At 43.2% G+C, this 22,615-nt stretch overlaps 1 protein-coding gene across 2 annotated transcripts; it reads left to right on the top strand.

Annotated features, from left to right (window-relative positions):
• Nucleotides 1-2,121: 2,121 nt before the first annotated feature.
• Nucleotides 2,122-6,032, top strand: AMER2 (APC membrane recruitment protein 2). Of its 2 annotated transcripts, XM_005585506.5 has the most exons (3): nucleotides 2,122-2,495; nucleotides 2,689-3,563; nucleotides 3,930-6,032. In XM_005585506.5, the coding sequence occupies exons 2-3, from the start codon at nucleotides 2,789-2,791 to the stop codon at nucleotides 4,805-4,807; spliced, it is 1,653 nt and encodes a 550-aa protein (XP_005585563.2). In that variant the 5' UTR covers nucleotides 2,122-2,495; nucleotides 2,689-2,788; the 3' UTR covers nucleotides 4,808-6,032. The 2 variants fall into 2 exon arrangements, with proteins under 2 accessions (XP_005585563.2, XP_005585562.2); XM_005585505.5 differs by having other exon boundaries at nucleotides 2,689-6,032.
• The last annotated feature ends 16,583 nt before the right edge of the window (nucleotides 6,033-22,615 follow it).

The raw sequence follows: 22,615 nt of genomic DNA, 5'->3' as shown, positions 1-22,615 counted from the left end.
TCAGGGAAAAAAATAAATCACCATTTTGCTTTCTCCACCCTTAACTGTGAAGTTTAATATAAGGTATGGCTCAGTCTTTATGATGGTTCATGACCTGGCTCTAACCGTCAAACCATCGGACCATTCTGCGCCTCATCTCTCTCCCCTGCAGACTCTCTCCTTACCTCTCTGGCTCTTGGGGTGAGTTCCTTTCAGCTGGCCTCACCCTGCTTTTTCCCACTATCCCTGTAACAAGGATGTTGGGTAGGAGGATGCTGGAGGGTCCTCACTCACACTGCAGACTGTACAGCTCCCATGCCCAGTGTCTTCAGATGGTTCCAGGGGTCCCTGCTTTCTTCTGTCTCAGGGCCAGGAACTCATGGTGAGGGCAACTTCCCCAGGCTGAAGACAGCTTTGTCTCTTTCTCTTTGTTTGAGTGTTGATGTCCCAAAGGAATGATACCCATCCCAAAGTCCTCTATCAGATTTCTCCCAGGAGGCCCAAAGATTCTCATGTAAATTAGAGTCACATTTGACCTGTCCTGATGGGTGAATAAAGAGACCACTTTCTCCCAGTGGAGAAAGGGAGATTTTTTAATAGGCGACTTACTTTTCCTTGATCCCAGTCACAAACTCTTCCAAACTGACAGAGCTACATAGTAACTCACAAATCTAAGCAACTGTATGGGGTGTGTGTGTGTGTGTGTGTGTGTGTGTGTGTGTGTGTATGTGTGTAAAATTGAGACTTTCTATTGTTCTTCAAAAGGTTGTAAAGACATAACGAATGGGTTTCTCTTTACAGTTCCTTACACCCGGTCTCCCCAGGAAGCACTGAGGAGTCTGATTCATGATGTCAAGCGGTCAGTTAGAATCCCGGAAAGCCTCTTTCTGGTCTCACCTTACTTCCTGTTCCAGGAGAGACGCTCATTAATAGTGAGAGAGAGTTCATGGGATTAGAGTCCGGAAGTAACAACCTCTTGTGAACCTGAACTCATTGATTTCTTTGTTTTACAAAACAGTGTTCTTGATAAAAATAAACAAAAAAGGAAATAACACAACTAATAACTCCAAGGTCTAAATGTAAACCAGCTGTATCTCATAACAACAGAAGCTGCAATGGCCAACATACGTCATTAATAAAACGCCAACTTATGCGGATGGGGATTGGGATTTCTTGGCATGATGCAAACAGCACATAAAAAATGAGTAGGGAAGAGACTGGTATTTGTATACATATGTAATTATTACATATATTCTTAAACGATATCTAATAAATAATCAAATGATTGAATAACATATACTATATATACTATATTAATATAGTTATATTAATTATGTTAATATATTAATACATGTATATGCTTATATTAATATGTCTATTAATATGTGTTCTATTAATATATATTAATTATATTAATTAATTATTAATATTATATTAATATATGTATATGCTTATATATTATTATATAATCATATATCATATTAATATAATGTATATAATAATATTATATACATTATATACATATATACATGTATACATATAATATATACATATATACATATATAATATAACGTATACATATATAATATGTATATATAATATACATATTATTGTATACGTTATATTAATATATGTATATGCCTCTCCGAATTTCTTCTTTTTGCTAAGGAGCACTCATCTGGGATTATGAAATCAGATGTCACGATGAGAATATTAGCAGTCACTTTTAAAATCAGAACACAGAGGAGATCCCTAGACTGGGCTGTTTCCAGAAAAAAGGTTTTCCCTCTCCCCAGGCCAGGCCGGTAGGAATGTCTGCAGAGACCCCTGGACACACAGGGACCCCTGCCAAGCTTTTCTGCTCTGTCTGTTGGGGAAGGGGGCTACAAGTCAGCCCTGGTGGGATGGGGGAGGGGAGTGGTACAGCAGTGACAGGAACAATGCCAGCGTCCCGCTGAGTGGGAAAGGAGAGGGCAGGACCCAGACCCGAAGGCCCACCTGTGGAGTGGGTCTGAGATGCCCAGCCTGTGTTCTCGGTCAGCTTGTCTATTGTTATCAGATGTGGGCTGGGCCCCGGCGTCTGTGACTTCATCCCATGGTGGCTGGAGTCTGGGATAAAACTCATGGTTGTCCCAAAGGTGCAGCCAAACTCCACCCCGGGGAGCTGTTGTGCGCGCATTGCCGGGTTGCTGATCCACTGAGTGGTGCCGTGTACTTTTGTCACAAGAACCATAACCATAACGACAGCCACACCGCATGGACCTAGCGTGTGCTTAGCTCTGGACAAGACATGGATGTAGGCAGACGTGCTTCCTGCCTGCTGCGCTTAGTGCACTAGTGCTAAGGACAGACACGCAGGGCTTGGGAAAGGCATGAAGATGCATGGAGTCCGGGAGAGAGAGGATAAGAAAAGCAAGCATTTTGTGCTGGGTTGAATTGCGCTGTCGTTTTCAGAGGCATTGCGTGATCCACGGTTGCGCTCCCGCGAAGAGCGAGTCTGCAGAAGGATTCGGAAGGTGGGTGAGAGTTGAGGGAATCTGAATTCCATCATTACGACTCGAATTTCTGCAATCAGCTCGCGGCTGTGTCGCCTGCTCGTGCCCCACAAACGCCATGCAGCGCCGCGCCAAGTCGGATGGAAGTGGGTTAGGGGATTACATAAGCCCTTGCGGGAGGGAAGATGGTCTTTTATGTGTGTTTCTTTTGCAGCGGCGGCGGCGAGCGCGGCTCAGGTTGATTTAGAACACGGGTGACAGTGGCCTGGCGCGAGCCCACTGCTGACGACAGCGGCTCAGCCCGCGCGGTTTCCATGGAGACGAGCCGGAGCCGCGGCGGCGGCGGGGCTGTCAGCGAGCGCGGCGGAGCTGGCGCGTCCGCGGGGGTCTGCAGGAGGAAGGCGGAGGCCGGGGCCGGGACCCTCGCGGCAGACATGGACTTGCATTGTGACTGTGCCGCCGAGACGCCGGCCGCCGAGCCGCCGTCGGGGAAGATTAATAAAGCCGCCTTCAAATTATTCAAGAAAAGGAAATCGGGTGGCACCATGCCCAGCATTTTTGGGGTCAAAAACAAAGGGGACGGGAAGAGCTCGGGTCCGACGGGGCTGGTGAGGAGCAGGACCCACGACGGACTGGCCGAGGTGCTGGTGCTGGAGAGCGGCAGGAAGGAGGAGCCGCGCGGCGGGGGCGACGGCGGCGGGGGCGGCGGGGGGCGGCCGAATCCGGGGCCCCCCAGAGCCGCGGGGCCCGGCGGGGGCTCCCTCGCCAGCAGCTCGGTGGCCAAGTCGCACAGCTTCTTCTCGCTGCTGAAGAAGAACGGGCGCTCGGAAAACGGCAAGGGGGACCCCGCGGACGCGAGCAAGGCCGGCGGCAAACAAAAGCGGGGGCTGCGGGGGCTGTTCAGCGGCATGCGCTGGCACCGGAAAGACAAGCGGGCCAAGGCGGAGGCCGCGGAGGGGCGCGCGGCCGGGGGCGGCCTGATCCTGCCCGGCTCGCTCACCGCCAGCCTGGAGTGCGTCAAGGAGGAGACGCCCAGAGCCGCGCGCGAGCCGGAGGAGCCCGGCCAGGACGCCCCGCGAGACCCAGCAGGTGAGCCCGCAGGGGGAGAGGAGGTGCCCGCCCCCGCCGACCGCGCCCCAGCGCGGAGCTGCCGAGAGGCCGAGGGCCCCGACACCGGCGCCCGGGGAGAGGACGCCGCGGGGCATCGGCGCGCCGAGAAGCCCCGGGGACCCCCCGAGCCGGGGCCCGGGGAGGTCCGCACGGCCGAGGACGCGTCCAGGACGGGGGCCGTTCCGGTCAAGACGGTCCCCCTTGTCGACTCCGAAGGCGGCAGCGGCCGGGCGCCCGCCGCCCCGGACCCTGCCTCTGTCGATCCACCCTCAGACCCGTCGGCAGATCGTATTTGTTTGATGTTTTCTGACGTGACTTCACTGAAAAGCTTTGACTCTCTTACAGGCTGTGGAGATATTATTGCAGACCCAGAGGAAGAGGCAGGTCCCAGCTGTGACAAGCATGCCCCCGGGCCAGGCAAGCCGGCTCTCTCTACCAAGAACCCCGGCGTGGTGGCCTACCAGGGAGGCGGGGAAGAGATGGCCAGCCCGGACGAGGTGGACGACACCTACCTGCAGGAGTTCTGGGACATGCTGTCCCAGACCGAGGAGCAGGCACCCGGGCCCCAGGAGGGCGCGGCTAAGGTGGCAGCTGCGCTGGAAGCCAAGGTGGCGCCCGAAACCCCCAAAGACACCAGGTGTGTGGAAGCGGCCAAGGACGCGTCCTCGGTCAAGCGCAGGAGGCTCAACCGGATTCCCATCGAGCCCCATCCGAAGGAGGAGCCCAAGCACCCGGAGAAGGAGCAGCAGGAAGGCGTCCCCAACAGCGACGAGGGCTACTGGGACTCCACCACGCCAGGCCCAGAGGAAGACAGCGCCAGCAGCGGGAAGAAGGCGGGCATCCCCCGGGATAGCTACAGTGGGGACGCGCTCTACGATCTCTATGCTGACCCGGACGGAAGTCCAGCAACCCTTCCTGGGGGGAAGGACAACGAGGAGACGTCCTGCCTGTCCCGGTTAAAGCCCGTATCTCCAGGCACCATCACTTGTCCGCTGCGAACCCCAGGCAGCTTGTTGAAGGACTCTAAGATCCCTATTAGCATCAAGCATCTGACCAACCTTCCATCTAGCCATCCCGTGGTGCACCAGCAACCCTCCAGGAGTGAGATGCCCAGAACAAAAATCCCGGTTTCCAAAGTGCTGGTCCGCAGAGTCAGCAACCGGGGCTTGGCTGGGACCACCATCAGGGCAACGGCCTGCCACGACAGTGCCAAAAAGTTGTGAGGTCTTCCAGGCCAAAGTGGATGGGCCACATGTCAAGGAATACAACTTTTCCCTGGAAACCACTGCAGTTAGTTTTGCTTTTCCTAAAGAAAGTCTTTTAGGACACCACCCGTCCCCGCCTGCTCCAGAGCATGGACCGAGGAGGTGTCTGTGCCCTGAGCAGGGACAGGATAACACCGGAAAGAGGGATGCTACACTTGGGATTCTCCTCTCAAGATAAGTCCCTGAGAGTTATTTTCAAGCACTTTTTTCTTTTTTACCTTTAAGTTTTTCTTCTTTTTTTCTTTAATATAGTGAACACTTGGAAGTCACCTTTACTTGCCTTTGCAGAAAACAGGACTTAGCCAAACCTAAATAAGAGTCATGCCTGGATATTGGGATGAGCCAGTGTCCGGAGGCTTGAAGGAACCACTGAAGAACCAGAGGAGATCTCCTCTTCCAAGACAGATTTCCTTCCTTCCCTTCTTTCCTCTTTCCTTTCCAGGAAAAAAAAAGAAAAAGGAAAAAAAAGAAAGAACCTTTGCTGTATCACTGTGTGGAAAACACCTCCAAAGCTGAAAGAGCCAGGTATTTACCTGATGAGCAGAGGGGACCATTGATTGGCAGAAAACTTCCCTACTTCAGTTGCTAGATATGCAAATTGATAAGTATCTAACAGTAGGAAAATAAAGGCGAGTTTTGGTTTGGTTGATTTCAGTAATTTGTTTGCGGAGAGATAAAAGGCTCAGGAGAGCAGGCTTTTGCTTTTGTCTGTTTCTTCCCCCACCCAGTGCAGAAATCAGGATCAGGGAAAGATTTTACTAAATGCCAATAGATACAGTATTTAAGCATTTATAAGCTGAAACCTTCTCATGTGAAGATAATGCATATTTTACAGTTTATCCAGCTGTTAACATTTTGTAATCATCAATAATCTAGAATATAAAATCCGGTCTTACAGCTAGGCGTGATGACGGTCCCCAAACCCTTGACGTTCTGTTATGTACTGTAATGGGAAGAGATTCTGGTTTTGTTTCATATGGGTCCTCTGGTTCTCAAAACAGCAACAACAACAAATCTATTGTGCTGGTATCCCAGAGGAATGGCTCTGCCTTGTTTTGGGTAAGAGTCTGTTTCTCACCCCAAAGCCTCTTTTCAGATTTTTTTTTTAACCTTGATTATAAAATTTTGGATCCAACCATTCCTCAATATGGTGAGTGCAAAATGAGGAACACATAAAGAAAAACAATAGAAAGATATAGTTTTTCACATCATTTGCCTTTTGCTTTATGGACTTATGATGAAGACAAGTGTGTGCAGAATATGACATTGGCAAGCTTATGTATTGTAAACCCTTCATGCCAAGATTTTTTTTGAAAAGTCGTTTGCTTCTATGTATGTTTTCTAATATTTCAGATGAAACATTTATTTCAGAAAGGGTTATTATATGCCTAGTTTCAATGATAAACTGAAGCAGTTCCTAGAATGCTATTAGTGTCTAATGATGAAATTAATATCCTTTTTAAAATACACTTCAGTGTATTTAATTAAAAGACCAGAGCTTCTACTAGGAGGTGATTCATCATAGCAGGAAGATTATGCATATTCAAGTGAAACTACACATATGTAAATGACATGAACACTTCTGTATAAGTCTCATTTCCAGAGAGATTGCATTAGTAATGAACTGTTATTACATGCTTTTTCAGTTTGTTTTCTGTTTCGTAAATGAAAGAATAAGGCAAGTTAAATATATGAAAGCCTATTTTAATAATATGAAGAAAGTAACACAATAAATGGGCATCAAAGGAAAGCAAATTTGAGCCAGTAGCAGAAAGTAGGCCATTCCCCATTTTAAATTTGCAGTGATTCAATTAGGAGAGGTTTGCTGAATTTCTTCATTAGTCATATGACTGGCTTTTATTGCATTGTCTCCGATCCATAATGCTTTTTCAAAGTAATCTTTTAATATTTAATTTCTTTATGTGTGTAGCTGAGGCCCTATATGCAGTCATAGCCTTAAGCATTCTGAACACACTACCAGGAATTCATGTAAGCATCTCACACTCACGTGCACATGCACACAACGGTGTACAGACTAACAGACAAAAGACATCTACTCTAGATTTGAAAATTATTTTTTAAATTATTTCTGTATTAAACAAGGGATTTAAATTTGATTTCATGCCGATAGTACTATTTAGACTCAAAATGTATTCATCTTCCCCTAGTGAATGGAGAAAATATAAATTTTATTCCTAGCTGTAAAACAAAGGATCTTGATTTCCTTGTGGTACATTTTCCTGCGAGGGTTATATTCTCCTTTGCATGAATCCATGGCAAAGTTATGTTCGTTCATTTGTTCATTTGTACAGGAAAGTTAAGAATACCTGAAAAACTCATGAGAATATTGTAATAGTAAAGGCAATCTATTTCTTAAGCAGTACAAGAGAAGTTTTTGCTTTCCTGATTTTCGGACTTATTCCTCCATTTACATCATTATGCTGTGTCTCCTCTTCATAAGAAAAGGAACACGTGAGCAAAGTTTATCTTAATTTCCACTGGCCTGTCAATTAACCAGTTATAAAAGGTATAAAATATTTCCTTTTTAAATTTATATTTTCCACCTTTTTTTTTACCTTATGTTTTTAAGAATTGCACCCACACCAATCAAATAAAGGATTTGGGCAATGAATTAAACAGCCTCAATCACTTGATGGGAAATCCCTGGAGTGGCAGGAAGAGTAGATTCTCAACTTTTTCCAACCATGGAACAGGGATCATAGTTGCTTTCTTGTGCCAAGGGCTACTTTCTCTCATTTGTGTTCACGGAGATTGTTTTTTCAAGAATTTTCCTAGATTTACATTCCAATTTTTATTAATGCATTATATCTAATGACCTTGTGAAGATTATTCAGGCCCGTATTTGCTGACTTTTTAAGAGAAGGATTGGATAGAGGCTAATTGTATCTTTCCCATGTATGTATATTCTAAGGTACTTGGTTGATTGACTTCCTTTAGTTGAAAAGCTGCCCAAATTAGACAGGAAAAAGTCCAACCAATTGTTGGACGAAAATTTATCAGTTGGCTTAATAGCTCTGCACAAAGATAGCCTGACTTTAATGTCTATATTACACATACACTGTTATTTGAAACACTCTGCTTTAGTACAGATGGTGGTTGATGCTTTTAGCCTGCCATTAGCACCAACTGGGAGAAATTTTACTACAGCATTTTAAATAATCACAAGAGGAAATAGATTTTTATTATTTTATCTAATAACAACAATAGAATATAGAATACAAAGGACTTCCTTTAGATACATTTTCCCACAAATTAACTGCTTATTTAAATACAAAGGGTTTAATATCTATGAAGGTAATAACTCACTGTGTTTAAAGGATTTATTTCTTCATCTCAGAGGTAGTCTTCAAGTATTTGCAATTAAACCGTATGCAAATAGCCCTTTGCTTACACAATTATCCAGGTAAAAAGACTATGTCAGGTGTTGAGATTTCTTTGAATTTTCTAAGAGTTTTCATTATTTACACCTTTGTCAGATTAATTTTAAAGGCGACTCCTGACTGTTAGCTTGGTGTGAAGAGATCCACTCAGGCAGCTCGTGTCTCCTAAGTGCCCTCAGACAGCAGTGACGGGACACTTCACATGACGCTAGCATATTTGCTCTGTTCGCATGGCAGAATGCATTCCCTGCTGTTAGTCATCTAGATTTCTCTCCTGAATTACAAATACATGGATTTGGCTCCCCTGACGCTTGGCTTCTACTGAGACCTGTTCCAGTCCATTCACATATGCTTTGCTCCCCTTCTCATTGTTAAGATATTAATTCAAGAAGTTTTTTGCTGTTAAACATAAGGAAAAAGCATCACAATCGCCTCGTCTCATCACTGAGGAAAGCTAGTTTAAAGTATCTGAGTGAAATAAGAGAGAAAACCCAAATACCTCACCTAACCCAGTTTCCCTTTCCCCACCTCCGGGCAGAGCAAGGAAAGGAACAGTTCTTATTTGTGTAAACTCAGCCTTAGAAAATGTCAATTCATAACACACAAAAATATTTATGAAACAGTTTGGGACCAAGGGGGTAGTATGGTAGACGGGTGTCTTATAGAGCCTGTGTGGGGAAGCAAAAGGCAAGGGTGTAGTTCACAGGCAGAAGCAAGCTGTAACACGGTCAGTGCAGTGTGTAAGTGTGGCTCCTCACAGGCGGCCATCCATTGTGAGACCTCATCTTGCTCTGAAGATTTCCTGATGGCTGTCATGCATTCATTGCTTCTCAAAAGCCTTGCACTGTGATAAGGGTTTAAAGGAGACAGATTGTTGCAACAATAGCCACTTCTAAGGAATGTTTTTATGTCACTGCAGATGATGTTTTTAAGAGGTGATTCAGAATGATAGTTTCATGATTACGGAAAGGAGTTCCTTCTCAAACTGCCAAAGGAAAGATGAAAATAGTCACGAAGCCTCCAGAACTGAAATTGGGCACCTTTCATCATTGATATTTACTTTAATTCAATGCAACACTTATTTATGGGGCATCTACTGTATCGAATACTTAATAAAACCCCTTCAGTTTGGAGCTCACACCTAATATACATTAAAAACACAAAACAATTTTATTTTACTTTTTTTTGGTATTTGCATTTGTTGCTTATAGCTTGTGGGGTGAAGCAGAGTGGTGTGAGGTCGAGGAAGGGCACTATGAATTAAGCCACACGAATGCCTCTAAAAAAATAGTAAATATAAAAATAGTTAACATTAGTTGAATACTTACGATATGTCAGGCGCTGCTAGGAGATTTAGAAATAATTACTTAGTCCTCTTAACAGCCATATGGGGTAGGTAATATTATCTCTCCAGCATGACAGCTTTAATTCATCCCTTTTGTTTCTATCCCTTTCCATCTCTGTCTCTCTCTCTCTCTCTCTTTTCCCCTAGTCTGTAGGACAGGGATATAAACTCTTTAGTGATTTGCAGTAATAGAAGAGCTAAGAACTGCTTAGTGTCATTGTCAGCTCACTTGTAATAGAAAGAGCTAACCCAGGTCCATGCAGCTGCAAATTAGTTTTGTGTCTGAGATGACGGTGCTCACAATCATATACAGGGAACCCTGCCGCTGTGCTACGCTGAGTAGGCAAACGTTGGCCTTCCCTTGGACGGATCCTCTTCTCTTAGGATTAACGTGGGAAGTAAGACAGAAATCTCTTCTGTTGTCATGGCGATACTTCTTCCCTGATAGGGTATCATTCGTTCCAAGCATGTTTGTTTCATTTGTTTTTATTCCTACCTTAAATCCAGTCTTGGTGGGTTCTGGGTGGTCTATGCATATGTGTGTGTGTTTTAATTGAAGTAAGAATATTGAATATGAGATCTACCCTCTTTTTTTTTTTTTGAAATGGAGTCTCATTCTGTCGCCCAGGCTGGAGTGCAGTGGCGTGATCTCAGCTCATTATAACCTCCACCTCCCAGGTTCAAGCGATTCTCCTGCCTCAGCCTCCCAAGTAGCTGAGACTACAGGCGTGCACCACCACGCCTGTTAGTTTTTGTATTTTTAGTAGAGACAGGATTTCACCATGTTGGCCAGGCTGGTCTCAAACTCCTGACCTCAAGTGATCTGCCCACCTCCACCTCCAAAGTGTGGGGATTACAGGCATGAGCCACTGCGCCCGGCCTACCTTCTTTAATTTTTAAGTACACAATAGAGTATTGTTAACTATAGCCACAGTGTTGTACAGCAAATCTCTCTAACCTATGCATCCTGCGTAACTGAAACTCTATGCCCATTGAACAGCAGCCCCTCATTTCCTCCCCCATCAGTCCCTGGCAACCATCATTCTACTCTCTGCTTCTATGAGTCTGGCTATTTTAGATCCCTTATAGAAGTGGGAACGCACAGTATTTGTCCTTCTGTAACTGGCTTATTTCATTGCGTATAACATCCCCCAAGTTTACCCATGTTGCTGCATATGGCAGGATTTCCGTCTTTTTTCAGGCTGAATAATATTTCCTTATATGTATATGCTGCATTTTAAAAAACCCATTCATCCACTGACAGACATTTACATTATTTTCACATCTTGGCTATTGTGAGTAATGCTACAATGAGCAAGGGAGTGAAAATATATCTCTTTAAGATCCTGATTTCGGTTTTTTTGAATAAATACCCAGAAGTGGAATTACTGGGTCATTCATATGGTAATTCTAATTAAAAATAGAATTATTTTTAATTTCTGGAAGAACTTCTGTGCTGCTTTCCACAGTGGTTTCATCTGTTTACATACTTAGCAATGGTGCACAAGGATTCCAGTTTCTCCACATCTTTGCCAACTTGTTATCTGTGTTTGTTTCAATGACAGCTGTTTGAGTTGTCCCTTGCCTTGATGCAATTCTGAACTTCAGAAATAAGCACCTGGCTCCTTTAAAAGCCGTCCATCCTGTGTTGTGTCCACAGCCACAGAATCCTGTTCTACATTTTCTGATTCATTAACTCATTCAACTAATAGCTATTGAACACCTTCAATAAGTCAGTCACCGTGAAGATGAGTATTTTATATTGAATTCTATTAACATATCCTCTACGTTTACTATGGTGCCAGACAGGATGCTGTGTGCTTTTTTTTTTACATTGTTATCTTTACTGTTCACAAGAACTATGTAAGGTAGGTATTGGTAAAATGGGGTAATTTTGGAAATTCTTCAATAATCGAGTAGAATAACTTTCTGCTCTATGCGAGAAGATACGTTTTAAATAAGATATGGCTTAGGTTTCTGGTTACTTGAGACATATTATACTTTCTCAGATACTCTCAGACCTGAATCGTTTAACAAAATAAAGCAGAAATACTAAAAATATCTGGTTCAATAGCATAGGGGCATGGAGTAGACATGCAGAAAATACTTGTTCACTTGCCTTGAAATGGCTCCAGGTGGCCTGAAGGAATCAATGAACCTTCTCAAATATCTACATTACAACCATTGGTCCCTACTACACATTTATTTCTAAATAAAGGAGGAAAAACTCTAGCAAAGAAATATTTAACATTTTCACTGCTTCCAGGATAAATCTTACTGAATATGGAGGATCTGATAGTCGTAGGTCTATCAGGAATATCAGGGAAAATGCTTTTGATGTTGTAGGCAAAGTAGATTCCTATCATTTGTACTTGACACCAGCTACCTAGCAGGCTCATTGTGAACTTCAGGTTTTGCCCATGTTATTTATATAAAGTATCTCAGTGTAATATAGGGAATTGCAGGTTATTTGAAAATAGTAACAAAGAAAACCCAAACGAGAAACTCCATTTCTAGAATTAGTTTTCCTGAAAGTCAGGCATGTCTTTGAGGACAAACTTTTGGCGGTATTATTTTTGTGCACAGGAGGAAAATTGTTAGTAGGTTTATAGATATTATTTTTATAATAGAATGTTAAACCCCTGAAAAACATCAAAAATTGTCTCCTAGAACTAATTCTATGTTTTAAAAACTTGTTTTAAAGAGGGATTCTAAATAGCAATAGGGTCTTTTCTCCTTTCTCCACTCCAATGGTTTAATGGGATAGAGGAATCAATGTTTATATTTTTAAACCTGTAAATATTTTATTTTGGGTATTTTGTATATTTGTTGATATAATTCCATTTTGTGCATATGTACCATTGTGCATGTTGCTGTTTTTGATAGTCACTCTTTTAATGAATGTAAGAAGCTTGGACTAATAGCACTTTTCTTGTTCCATTCAAACATCTGAAAATGAAACTACCACACTGCCATTTTAACTGTTGTGTTTAATTTCAGTCAATAAATTTTGTTGCTCCTTTGCATTTAAAGTGAATTCTGGTTGTTCTTTCTCCAGGATCAATTTTATTTCCAGTCTTTTCAATTTTTATAAATTATACTAATGATGGTGATAATCAGGAGATGATGTGTGTGTGACTGTCTTGTGGAAAGACCAATGGGAGGCCCATATTTCTTTCCACACTTTGTAAACAAGTGAAAAATTCCTTGTTTGGTTTGGGCAGCTGCCTTTTGAAAAGCTCGTTTGTTATTCTGACTCTGATCTGAATTCTGAGCCCTTTACTTAGAAAATCTCCATTCCTTATCATCTCCCATGAGGGCGGCTAATCCGTGCTGTCAGGTAGCAGCAACATTAGGGCCACTGGAATCTTTCTAAAAAGTTGCTTTCTGGTTTTTGTTTATTTTGTTTTTGGTGGTATGTTTTCATTTTCTCTGTGTAACAGGTAGGGAAGCCTCTCAAGGAAGGGAGGCCGGAAACCCCCAGATGTAGCTACTGATCCCTGTAGGCCAAGAGCTTTCCATTCCGTGGTCCAAGAATGGGCTGAGAACCTAAGGGGAGGTGGACGCATCCACAGGAGGGCGGCGAGGACTGTTTCCTAGACCTTTTTTGGTAGCTGATGGTCAAGCACAGAAAATCAGTCAGGATAAAGATATTTGAGCAACACCTTTGGCCACATATTATAACCCTGGACCAAACAACTAGATAATCCACATTCTTTTCAACTGCAAATAAAACATTTCTGAATATTGATTATATCCTATACCATGAAATAAGTCTTGACACATTTCAAAAAATAGTTCCTCACAGAATGTGTTCTCTTACCGCAACACACCTACACTAGAAATTAGTATTAAAAAGATAATTAAAATCACTCCATACATTTGGACATTTGAAAAATGCACCTTTCAATAGCTCATGGATCACAGAATAAATGAGTAAGGATATTAAAAAACAATTAGATGTGCATAATTATGAAAATGATCTATATTAAGACATGAAATATAACCAACTCTGTACTTAGGAGAAATTTTATAGCTTCAAATAGGTTGTAAAAGATAAGGAGCTGAGGATTAATAAGCTGAGAATCCATTTTAATTAAATGTAAGAAGTTAAGAAAAGAATAACAGAATAAACACGTAGGAATTTTAATTAAGAACTGGCCAGGTGCAGTGGCTCACACCTGCAATCCCATCACTTTGGGAGGCTGAGGCGGGTGGATCACTTGAGGTCAGGATTTCGAGACCAACCTGCCCCACATGGTAAAACCCTGTCCAAAAATCCAAAATTAGCCTGGCATGGTGGATGAGGCCTGTTAATCCCAGCTTCTTGGGAGGCTGAGGCAAGAGAGTTGCTTGAACCCAGGAGGTGGAGGTTTCAGTGAGCTGAGATTGGGCCATTGCGCTCCAGCCTGGGCAATAAGAGTGAAACTCCACCTCAAAAAAAAAAAGAATTAATATTAATAAGAGCAGAAAGCAATAATACAGAAGACAAAGATACCCTAAAGTAGATCAACAAAGATAAAAATGTTTTGAAAACCATCTAACAATATTTTTAAAGAAAAAAATAGAAAAGATAAAAGTATGGTTCAGAATTAGACGGGCATAACTACAGTTGCGGTAGAGATAAAAAGTATAATGAAAGAATGTTAGACATATTATGGCAATAATTTTATTTTTGGAGACAGGGTCTAGCTCTGTTGCCCAGTCTGGAGTGCAGTGATGTGATCATGGCTCACTGCAGCCTGGACCCCTTGGGCTTAAGCGAGTCTCCTGCCTCAGCCTCCCAATTAGCTGGGACTACAGACCCACACCACCATGCCCAGCTAATTACTTTATTTTTTGTAGAGATGGGTTTTCACCACGTTGTCCAGGCTGATCTCAAATTCCTGGGATCAAGCGATTTCCTGCCTCAGCCTCCCAAAGTGCTAGGATTACAGGTATCAACCACCACTTCTGGCCTATTATGACAATAGATTTTTAAAACTCAGGTAGAGTATGCAAATTCATGTGTGGGGTGTGTGTGTGTGTGTGTGTGTGTGTGTGTGTGTGTATAAAACATAGGAATATATGTGAATATATATATATAAAACCAAAAGTGACTTGAGAAGAAATGGATAACCTAAAGAGTCCTAGAACTATGAAAGACAGTGAATTGGTAGTTAAACTCTTTCTCTCCCCCTCCAAACAAAACAAAACAAAGCAAAGCAGTAAAACCAGATAGCAGAAAAAATGTTTCAGCAAAATCTAGTGATTAGGCAATTCCAAATTTATAGAAATGTATAGAATTTATAGAAATGTATATAATTATAAAAATTATAGACACATCTCTATTGTGAAATTCAACATTTCTACATAAACTATTAGAAAAAACTGAATCTAGTCATCTGGAAAACCAACCATACATCACGATTAAGTTGGGTTTATTCCAGGAATACAAATATGGCTGCCTGTTCGAATGAAATCTCTATAAATACTTTTTACTACTTTAAGAGACTGAAGGAGAAACATATGATATCTCAAAGTGATAGATTCACATGACTGAAGCAGTTCTTAGTGTTCCCTAAGAATTCCAGAAGTTGGATACCTAATTCCTGTCGTATTCCTGAAGAGTACTTAAGCTCTTCAGGACAGTGGGTTTCTTTAAACTTTAAACACTTTGTCTAGCAACACTATTTTAAGCAGTTGCTCACATTTCATTCAATTTAAGGTACTATAGATGTACTCTTCTTTCATGTGTCACAAAAAAAGTCTTCCAATTATAAGATGCACCCAATTTCAGAGATGTAAAATTGTGAAAACGTGCATCTTAGAATGGATGAAATATTGATGTATTTGTTAAAAGTTGTAGCTATAATATTTTTCCTCTGCCCTTAGAGAAAGGAAGGTTTTCTGTTTTTTATTTCTTTTTGAAAAAGACGGTTATCTACAGATACCAAATATCCAGACGTTTGGAAGCATTTAATATTTAGTGAAGAATGTATGAGGCAGACACAATCAAGATCTCAGACTTTAGGCAAATTGTATATTCCTCCTTGTATAGAATTGTACATACTTTTTGTGTAATAAGCATGGAAAAAACTCACTTGTACTCAGGGTTATTTTACAAGCTTCTCACTTTGAAGAAAGTGAAGGCCTGCGTGCCTGATATTTTTACCTCTTATCTTTCTTCATCAAGAAGATCTCCCAAGTTGGCAGGTAAGAATTCAGTGATCATCATTTTATCTTTCCCTGTCAGCTGCTGGCACCTCAGTGTTTCCCAGAAGACACCAATTTCTCACAGATACGTGTCTGGTACTTCTTTCCAGATGGTAATGTGTTTCTTAACAAGCTTCTGGCTCTTTCTTTTGCCCATGGGACTGCATTTCAGAAGATTTGCATCACATCTTGTTTTCTCAGTCTTTCAGAAATGCACCAGGTCTGATGCATGTCTACAACCAATAATAGTGGCTGCCTGGTGGAAGTCAGGTGGATTTCTTCTCTCCTAAGTGGAGTGCCCCATCCATTGGTAAATCTAAGCCCAACAATTAGTTCAAGGAGTGATGGTCCACCAAGATTGATATCCCAACCTGTAGGTCTTTAAATAGCAATAAAAGATGACACTGTACTTGGCTGCACTATTGCAGATGGTCTACGGTGCCACCCGCCCAAGGACTTGCATCTTTTAATTGATCATTTCTTTTCAGACTTTTGGTTTTAATCTTTCCTTCTCATTAACGTCATTATTTTTTATTCTCTTAACTGCCTTTCTTCAAACTGACCTTTAGCCCAACATTATCTTCCCAATAATTCATTTATTTTTTCTTGGGGGGAAATCCATACAACTCTTGCTTTTGGGGGAAATTTGTTCTGAGAATCATGTTGTATCGGGAGAACCCGCTCCTGATGGTTATGTGAGTTCTTTTCTATTTCCTAAGTGTCTCGGCTGGTTTGAGAAATAAAGGGAAATAGCATAAGGGAGTGAAATTTAAAGCTGGATGTCCGGGGGAGACATCACATGTCGGCAGGATCCGTGATGTTCCCCGAGTGGTAAAACCAGCAAGTTTTTATTAGCGATTTTCAAAAGCGGAGGGAGTGCACGAATAGGGTGTGGGTCACAGAGATCACATACTTCACAAGGTAATAAAATATCACAAGGCAAATGGAGGTAGGGCGAAATCACAGGACCACCGGATGGGGCGAAATTAAAATTGCTAATGAAGTTTCCTGCACGCATTGTCATTGATAACATCTTATCAGGAAAAGGGCTTGAGAGCAGACGACCTGTCTGACCACAATTTATTAGGTGGGAATTTTCCTCCTCCTAATAAGCCTGGGAGCACTACAGGAGAGGGGCTTATTTCATCCCTTCGGCTTCGACCTTAAAAGACGCTTCTAAGGGGGCCGTTTATAGGCCTACCCTCAGGGCACATTCTCTTTCTTAGGGATGTTCCTTGCTGAGAAAAAGAATTCAGCGATATTTCTCCTACTTGCTTTTGAAAGAGGAGAAATATGGCTCTGTTCCGTCCGGCTCACCGGCGGCCAGTTCAAAGTTACCTTCCCTGTTCCCTGAACGTCGCTGTTATCCTGTTCTTTTTTCAAGATGCCCAGATTTCATATTGTTCAAACACACATGCTGTACAAGCAATTTGTGCAGTTGACACAATCATCACGGGGTGCTGAGGCGACATTCATCCTCCTCAGTTTATGAAGAAGATGATGGGATTAAGACATTAAAGTAAAGACAGGCATAGGAAATCACAGGGGTATTGATTGGGGAAGTGTTAAGTGTCCATGAAATCTTCACAATTTATGTTAAGAGATTGCAGTAAATACCGGCATAAGAAATTATAAAAGTATTAACTTGGGGAACTAATAAATGTCCATGAAATCTTCACAATTTATGTTCTTCGGCGGCGGCTTCAGCCGGTCCCTCCCTTCGGGGTCCCTGACTTCCCGCAACAATGTGGTAATGAGCTGGTGTTCTTTGGGATTTTTGTAGAATAAGTAATTTGTCTGGTCTTTGCTCCTCTTCCTAGGAGATAACCTCTAAATCCTCGGAAATTCGTGAGTGATAAAATTGTCTTCATTATTCATGGGGGGCTCCCAGACCACACCTGAGTTTATGCTAATGAGATGACTTAGGATTGGGGCTGGTCACACCAGAAATACCAACCCTGTGATTAAAGGGTTGGAGCTCTGAGTCATGGCTTCCTGACTTCTGAATTCCAGAATGGGGAAGAGGGCTGGAGATTGAGTTCAAGTACAAGCCAGTGATTCACGGAATTAAATCCTAATAGAATCTCTGGACGCTGGGGCTTCTTGGATGAACTTCTTGGTTGGTGAACACATTGATGCGTCAAGAGGGTGACATGTCCCAATTTCAAGGACAGAGAGCATGAAGCTCTGTGTTCAAGACCCTCCCAGACCTTGCCCCATGTGTTTCTGCATTTGACTGGTCCTGAGTTGTATCCTTTATAATAATTGTAACAGTAAGTTTAGCACTTTCCTAAGTTCTCTGAGTGGTTATAATGAATTATCAAACATAAGGGGGTCATTGGAACCCCCAAATTGTGCAAGTGACCTGGGACCTCTGAATATGTGGCTGCCATCTGAAATGAGGGCATTCTTGTTCCCTTCACCTCATGGAATCTATGCTAACCTGAGTGGCCAACATCAGAAACGAATTGCAGTATTGCAGAATACAGTGAAAAGAAAGGCTTAATTTTATCAGGTACGCATAAAGTATTTTTAAAAATTATTTTCATTATATTTTCTATAAATAAAGAAGTAAAAATTGATGGTATGTTCTTAGAGCTTGGATGCCCAATTGCTCTCCAGCTTTACTTGTTTCCCAGCTATTTCATGAAGTCTTGTCTCCCTGAGGAGTTACTTTTCCCCTCCCTGCTTGTGGCTTTCACTGGATACTCCTCAGAGGCGTGCTTTGAGGAACTGATCCTCTCAGCCTTCAGGGCAGCCTGGCGGGGCCTGGATTGGCTGGCCAGCATGCTGGCTTGGCGTTCCTCTGAGACTGGCTGGAAAGGAGGTGGGGGGTCCAACACTGTCCCATGGTACCCCCAGGACTGAGCGTGGATGAGGAACGCTGGGACTCCCTGTAGCGCTAGGAGGGGCAACCAAGGTGACCCAGCACCTGGAGATGGACTTCAGCCGCCTGCTCCTTATTTACTGGACAAGCGGGTGGAGCTGCTGGTGGAGTTCATGTTGGAAATGTCCAAGGAGCAGGTCTCCATGACTCAACGTGTAGCCTTTTTTGGCGTGGGAATGCCAGGTGGGCCAGGCCCCAATCTCTGCCTTCCCATTCACCGGGCTTGCCCGTTTCTGGCTAATGGGCACTTTGAGTGGAGTCTCTGTCCTCAAATAACTGCTCTAAAGCGTGTACGATAAACATGAAAAAGGGAGAGCTTTTTCACTGCAAAATGTTTAAAGCCGAAAAGTCCAATTGGAGTCAAAATCTATATGTCACTATTGTAAGACCTTTCACCATGAAAGAAAAGAAAGTGTTGTTAGATTCTTTAAATCTCATTTCAAATGTTATAAATGTTTGGAAGATTTGCAAAATGGTTTCCAACTTATCACCCATTCGCGTGAACACGTTTTCTCCTGGATGGCGACTATGGAGAGTTAGAAAAAAAATGTGGAGCCACTTTTGGCTCAAAACCCAAGAAACAAGCTACGCCCAAGGCAGCAAGCCCGCATTTCTCAGTGAAGTTCTCAAAAAGATTTTATTGGAAACTTTTATAGAAAGTTAATATTAAATATTTCCCTGGATACTTATTTTTCTTGACATAATTATGATATAATATGAAGAAAATGTAATGCGGTTTACCAAGTCCCATATGGTTGTCCCCAGATCCCCATTGTGCTGTATAAATATTGTCATTTTCTATGAGCGTCATGACAGGAAAACCTTGGGAGTCCCTTCCCTTCTCAATGTCGTGAGGTCTCCAAGCTCATGTGAGATTCACTCACTTCTTAGGGAAACTCCAGACTGCAGTCAGTAATTTCAGTTATTCTCCCTGTTTTATATTGGAATAAAATGACTTTCTACTGCTCCCTCCCCCAGTAGCTGTTAAATAATAGCAGCAATAGCACCAATGAATAGCATAACGAATCTCAGTGGATTCTAGTATGAAATTCAATGACAAACGTAAGTACACAGGTTTAATACATTTTTCATTTTAAAAAATCAGAAAGCAATAGAAATGACAACCTGGTCTTTTGAGTTAAAATGCAATCCTTCAAATGGTGGATGTCTGAGTCCCTTTTCTGTTGCTTAAAACAGAATACCAGAAACTGGGTAATTTATAAAGAAAAGAAATTTATTTCTGACAGTTATGGAGGCTGAGAAGTCAAAGGTCAAGGGGCCACATCTGGTGAAGGCCTAGCTGGTGGGGATTCTCTACAGAATCCTGAGGTGGCACAGGGCCTCACATGGTGAGGGGGCTGATTGTGACCACGTGCTAGTTCAGGTCTCTCTTCCTCTTCTTAGAAAGCCATCAGCCCCACTCCCACAATAACCCATCAATCCATTAACCAATCAATCCATGAATCCATGAACGGACTAAGCCATCATGAGGGCTCTGCCAGTCACCTCTGAATACTGCCACGTTGGGGATGAAGTTTCAACATGAGTTTTGGAGGGGACAAATATTCAAACCGCAGGAGTGGGCAATTCAGTTGAGCAAAAATGTGGGTTCAGAGGAGCTCTGGAGCATATATTTCACGACAAACCCTGAGCCACCTTGACACAAGTGAGTGGGCTTTTTCTTCTCTGTGCCAGCCAGCTTTGAGCTGGGAGACTGAGCATCTTTTTCTATACTTACTGGCCGTTTGGGTTTCTTTTTCTGAGCACCACCTGCTCATAGTTTTCACTTGGTTTCCTCATCTCCCTAAAGCCTCTGCTCTCAACCTGCCCAGATAACAGGACTATTCAAGTGTTTCCCTAAACAGGTGTTTCCCTAGTAGCAAGTCTGATGCCAGCTTGAAAAATAATTTCTCCACCCTTGCTACCTATGTAATTACATAAAAGAGAAAACAGTGAAGGCAAATGGAATGGAAGGAAGGAGGAATTCTGCTGCAGACACTAGGGGAGCCGTGCCCAGGTCTCCAGGGAGGCTCAGGTGCTCGTGCTAATAATAACTTGAAGGGCTGGGCGCAGTGGCTCAAGTCTGTAATCCCAGCTCTTTGGGAGGCCGAGACGGGTGGATCACGAGGTCAGGAGATCAAGACCATCCTGGCGAACACGGTGAAACCCCGTCTCTACTAAAAAATACAAAAAACTAGCCGGGCGAGGTGGCAGGCGCCTGTAGTCCCAGCTACTCGGGAGGCTGAGGCAGGAGAATGGCGTGAACCTGGGAGGCGGAGCTTGCAGTGAGCTGAGATCCAACACTCCAGCCTGGGCGACAGAGCGAGACTCCGTCTCAAAAAAAAAAAAAATAATAATAATAAAACTTGAAGGAAACAAAAACATTTCACCCCAAAATATCCTTTGGCATATTTTGAGATGGCCGTTTGGAGGACCAGCGAACAGAACTAGCCTTGCAAAACTGCCTTTGTGAGGGAGATTTGCATCTGTAGAGAAAACCCGGCTTGAGGCCATCCTGGTTTCTCTGAGGCCTTCCCTTGTCTGCATCTAAGAACAATGAACTGAGAGGCTGGCAGTTGAACACTGCATGTTCTCATTCATGTGTAGAAGCCAAAAAAGTTGATCTCATAGAAGTAAGGAGTAGAACAGAGGATACTAGAGGCTAGGCAGCCTAGGGGGAAGGGAGGACAGGAAAAGATTTGTTAAAGAATGCAAAATGGCCAGGCGCGGTGGCTCACGTCTGTAATCCCAGCACTTTGGGAGGCCGAGACGGGTGGATCACGAGGTCAGGAGATCGAGACCATCCTGGCCAACATGGGGAAACCCCATCTCTACTAAAAATACAAACAATTAGCCTGGCGTGGTGGTGGAAGCCTGTAGTCCCAGCTACTTGAGAGGCTGAGGCAGGAGAACGGTGTGAATCCGGGAGGCAGAGCTTGCAGTGAGCCAAGATCGCGCCACTGCACTCCAGCCTGGGTGTCAGAGCAAGACTCTGCCTCAAAAAAAAAAAAAAAGGATGCAAAATTATAGCCAAACAGGAGGAGTAGCACTGTAGGGTTACTATAGTTCACAATAATACATCAGATAGTTTCAAATAGCTAGAAGGATGATACTGAATGTTTCCAACACAAAGAAACGATTAATGTCTGAGATGATAGATGTGCTAATTGCCCTTTTCTGATCGCCGTACATTATATGTATTAATACATCACTGTGTGACCATGAATGTAATTATTGGTTGTCAATTTAAAAATTAAGAAATAAATAAAAGGTAAATCTAAAGAAATAAAAATAAAGGTCTAGAAAAAATTTACCATTTGTTCTCTCTGAAGGCTGCTTTCACCTATATAACAAGACCACCTTTGCTGGCCAGGCCTCCTCTTCTCCCTGCTCCCATAACCTGTTTTGCCACAATGCAAGCCCCCATTCTTTCTGTAACCTCAAGATGGTGTGTAAGCTTCTGAACCCCGTTGGAGGTGGGGGCAGTGGCTCTCTGGTTCGCCCCTGTGTGTATTTAATACGTGTGTGTTCCTTTTGGGAGTTGATTTCTCAGTGAACCTTCAGAGGGTGAAGGGGAAGCTTTCCTTTGGCCCCTACAGACTCATCTCTGCGACCTTCTCTTGGCTGGAACTCCCTCTCCAGGTGTGTCTGCAAGCCGCCCTCATGTGCCTGGAAAGGGGAGACAGAGGTCCTGCTCCCTGGACTGAAAGCAGGTCAGGCTCTCAGGTGAAATCTCTGCTCCAGGCCCCCGTGGGGTCTGGCAGAGGGTAGATCTCCCCAGAAACCGCATCCTTGCTCACCCTTCCTCTTGCCTTTCCTCACCCTTCCTTTCAGGATGCTCCTAGGAGCCCTCCTGGAACAAAACACTGGCCCAGAGGTCCCACCTGGCCCTGGTTTTGGGGAACCCAGCCTGACACGGAAAGGGAAGATGGATTTTT

This window comes from Macaca fascicularis, chromosome 17, assembly GCF_037993035.2.
Source record: "Macaca fascicularis isolate 582-1 chromosome 17, T2T-MFA8v1.1".
NCBI classification, from domain to species: domain Eukaryota; kingdom Metazoa; phylum Chordata; class Mammalia; order Primates; family Cercopithecidae; genus Macaca; species Macaca fascicularis.
Note: the sequence above shows the minus strand (reverse complement) of the source record. Positions and strands in the feature narration are given on the sequence as shown.

Coding starts and splice junctions, on each gene's coding strand:
- AMER2 (XM_005585505.5), top strand. CDS start 2,789: ATGGAGACGAGCCGGAGCCGCGGCGGCGGCGGGGCTGTCAGCGAGCGC.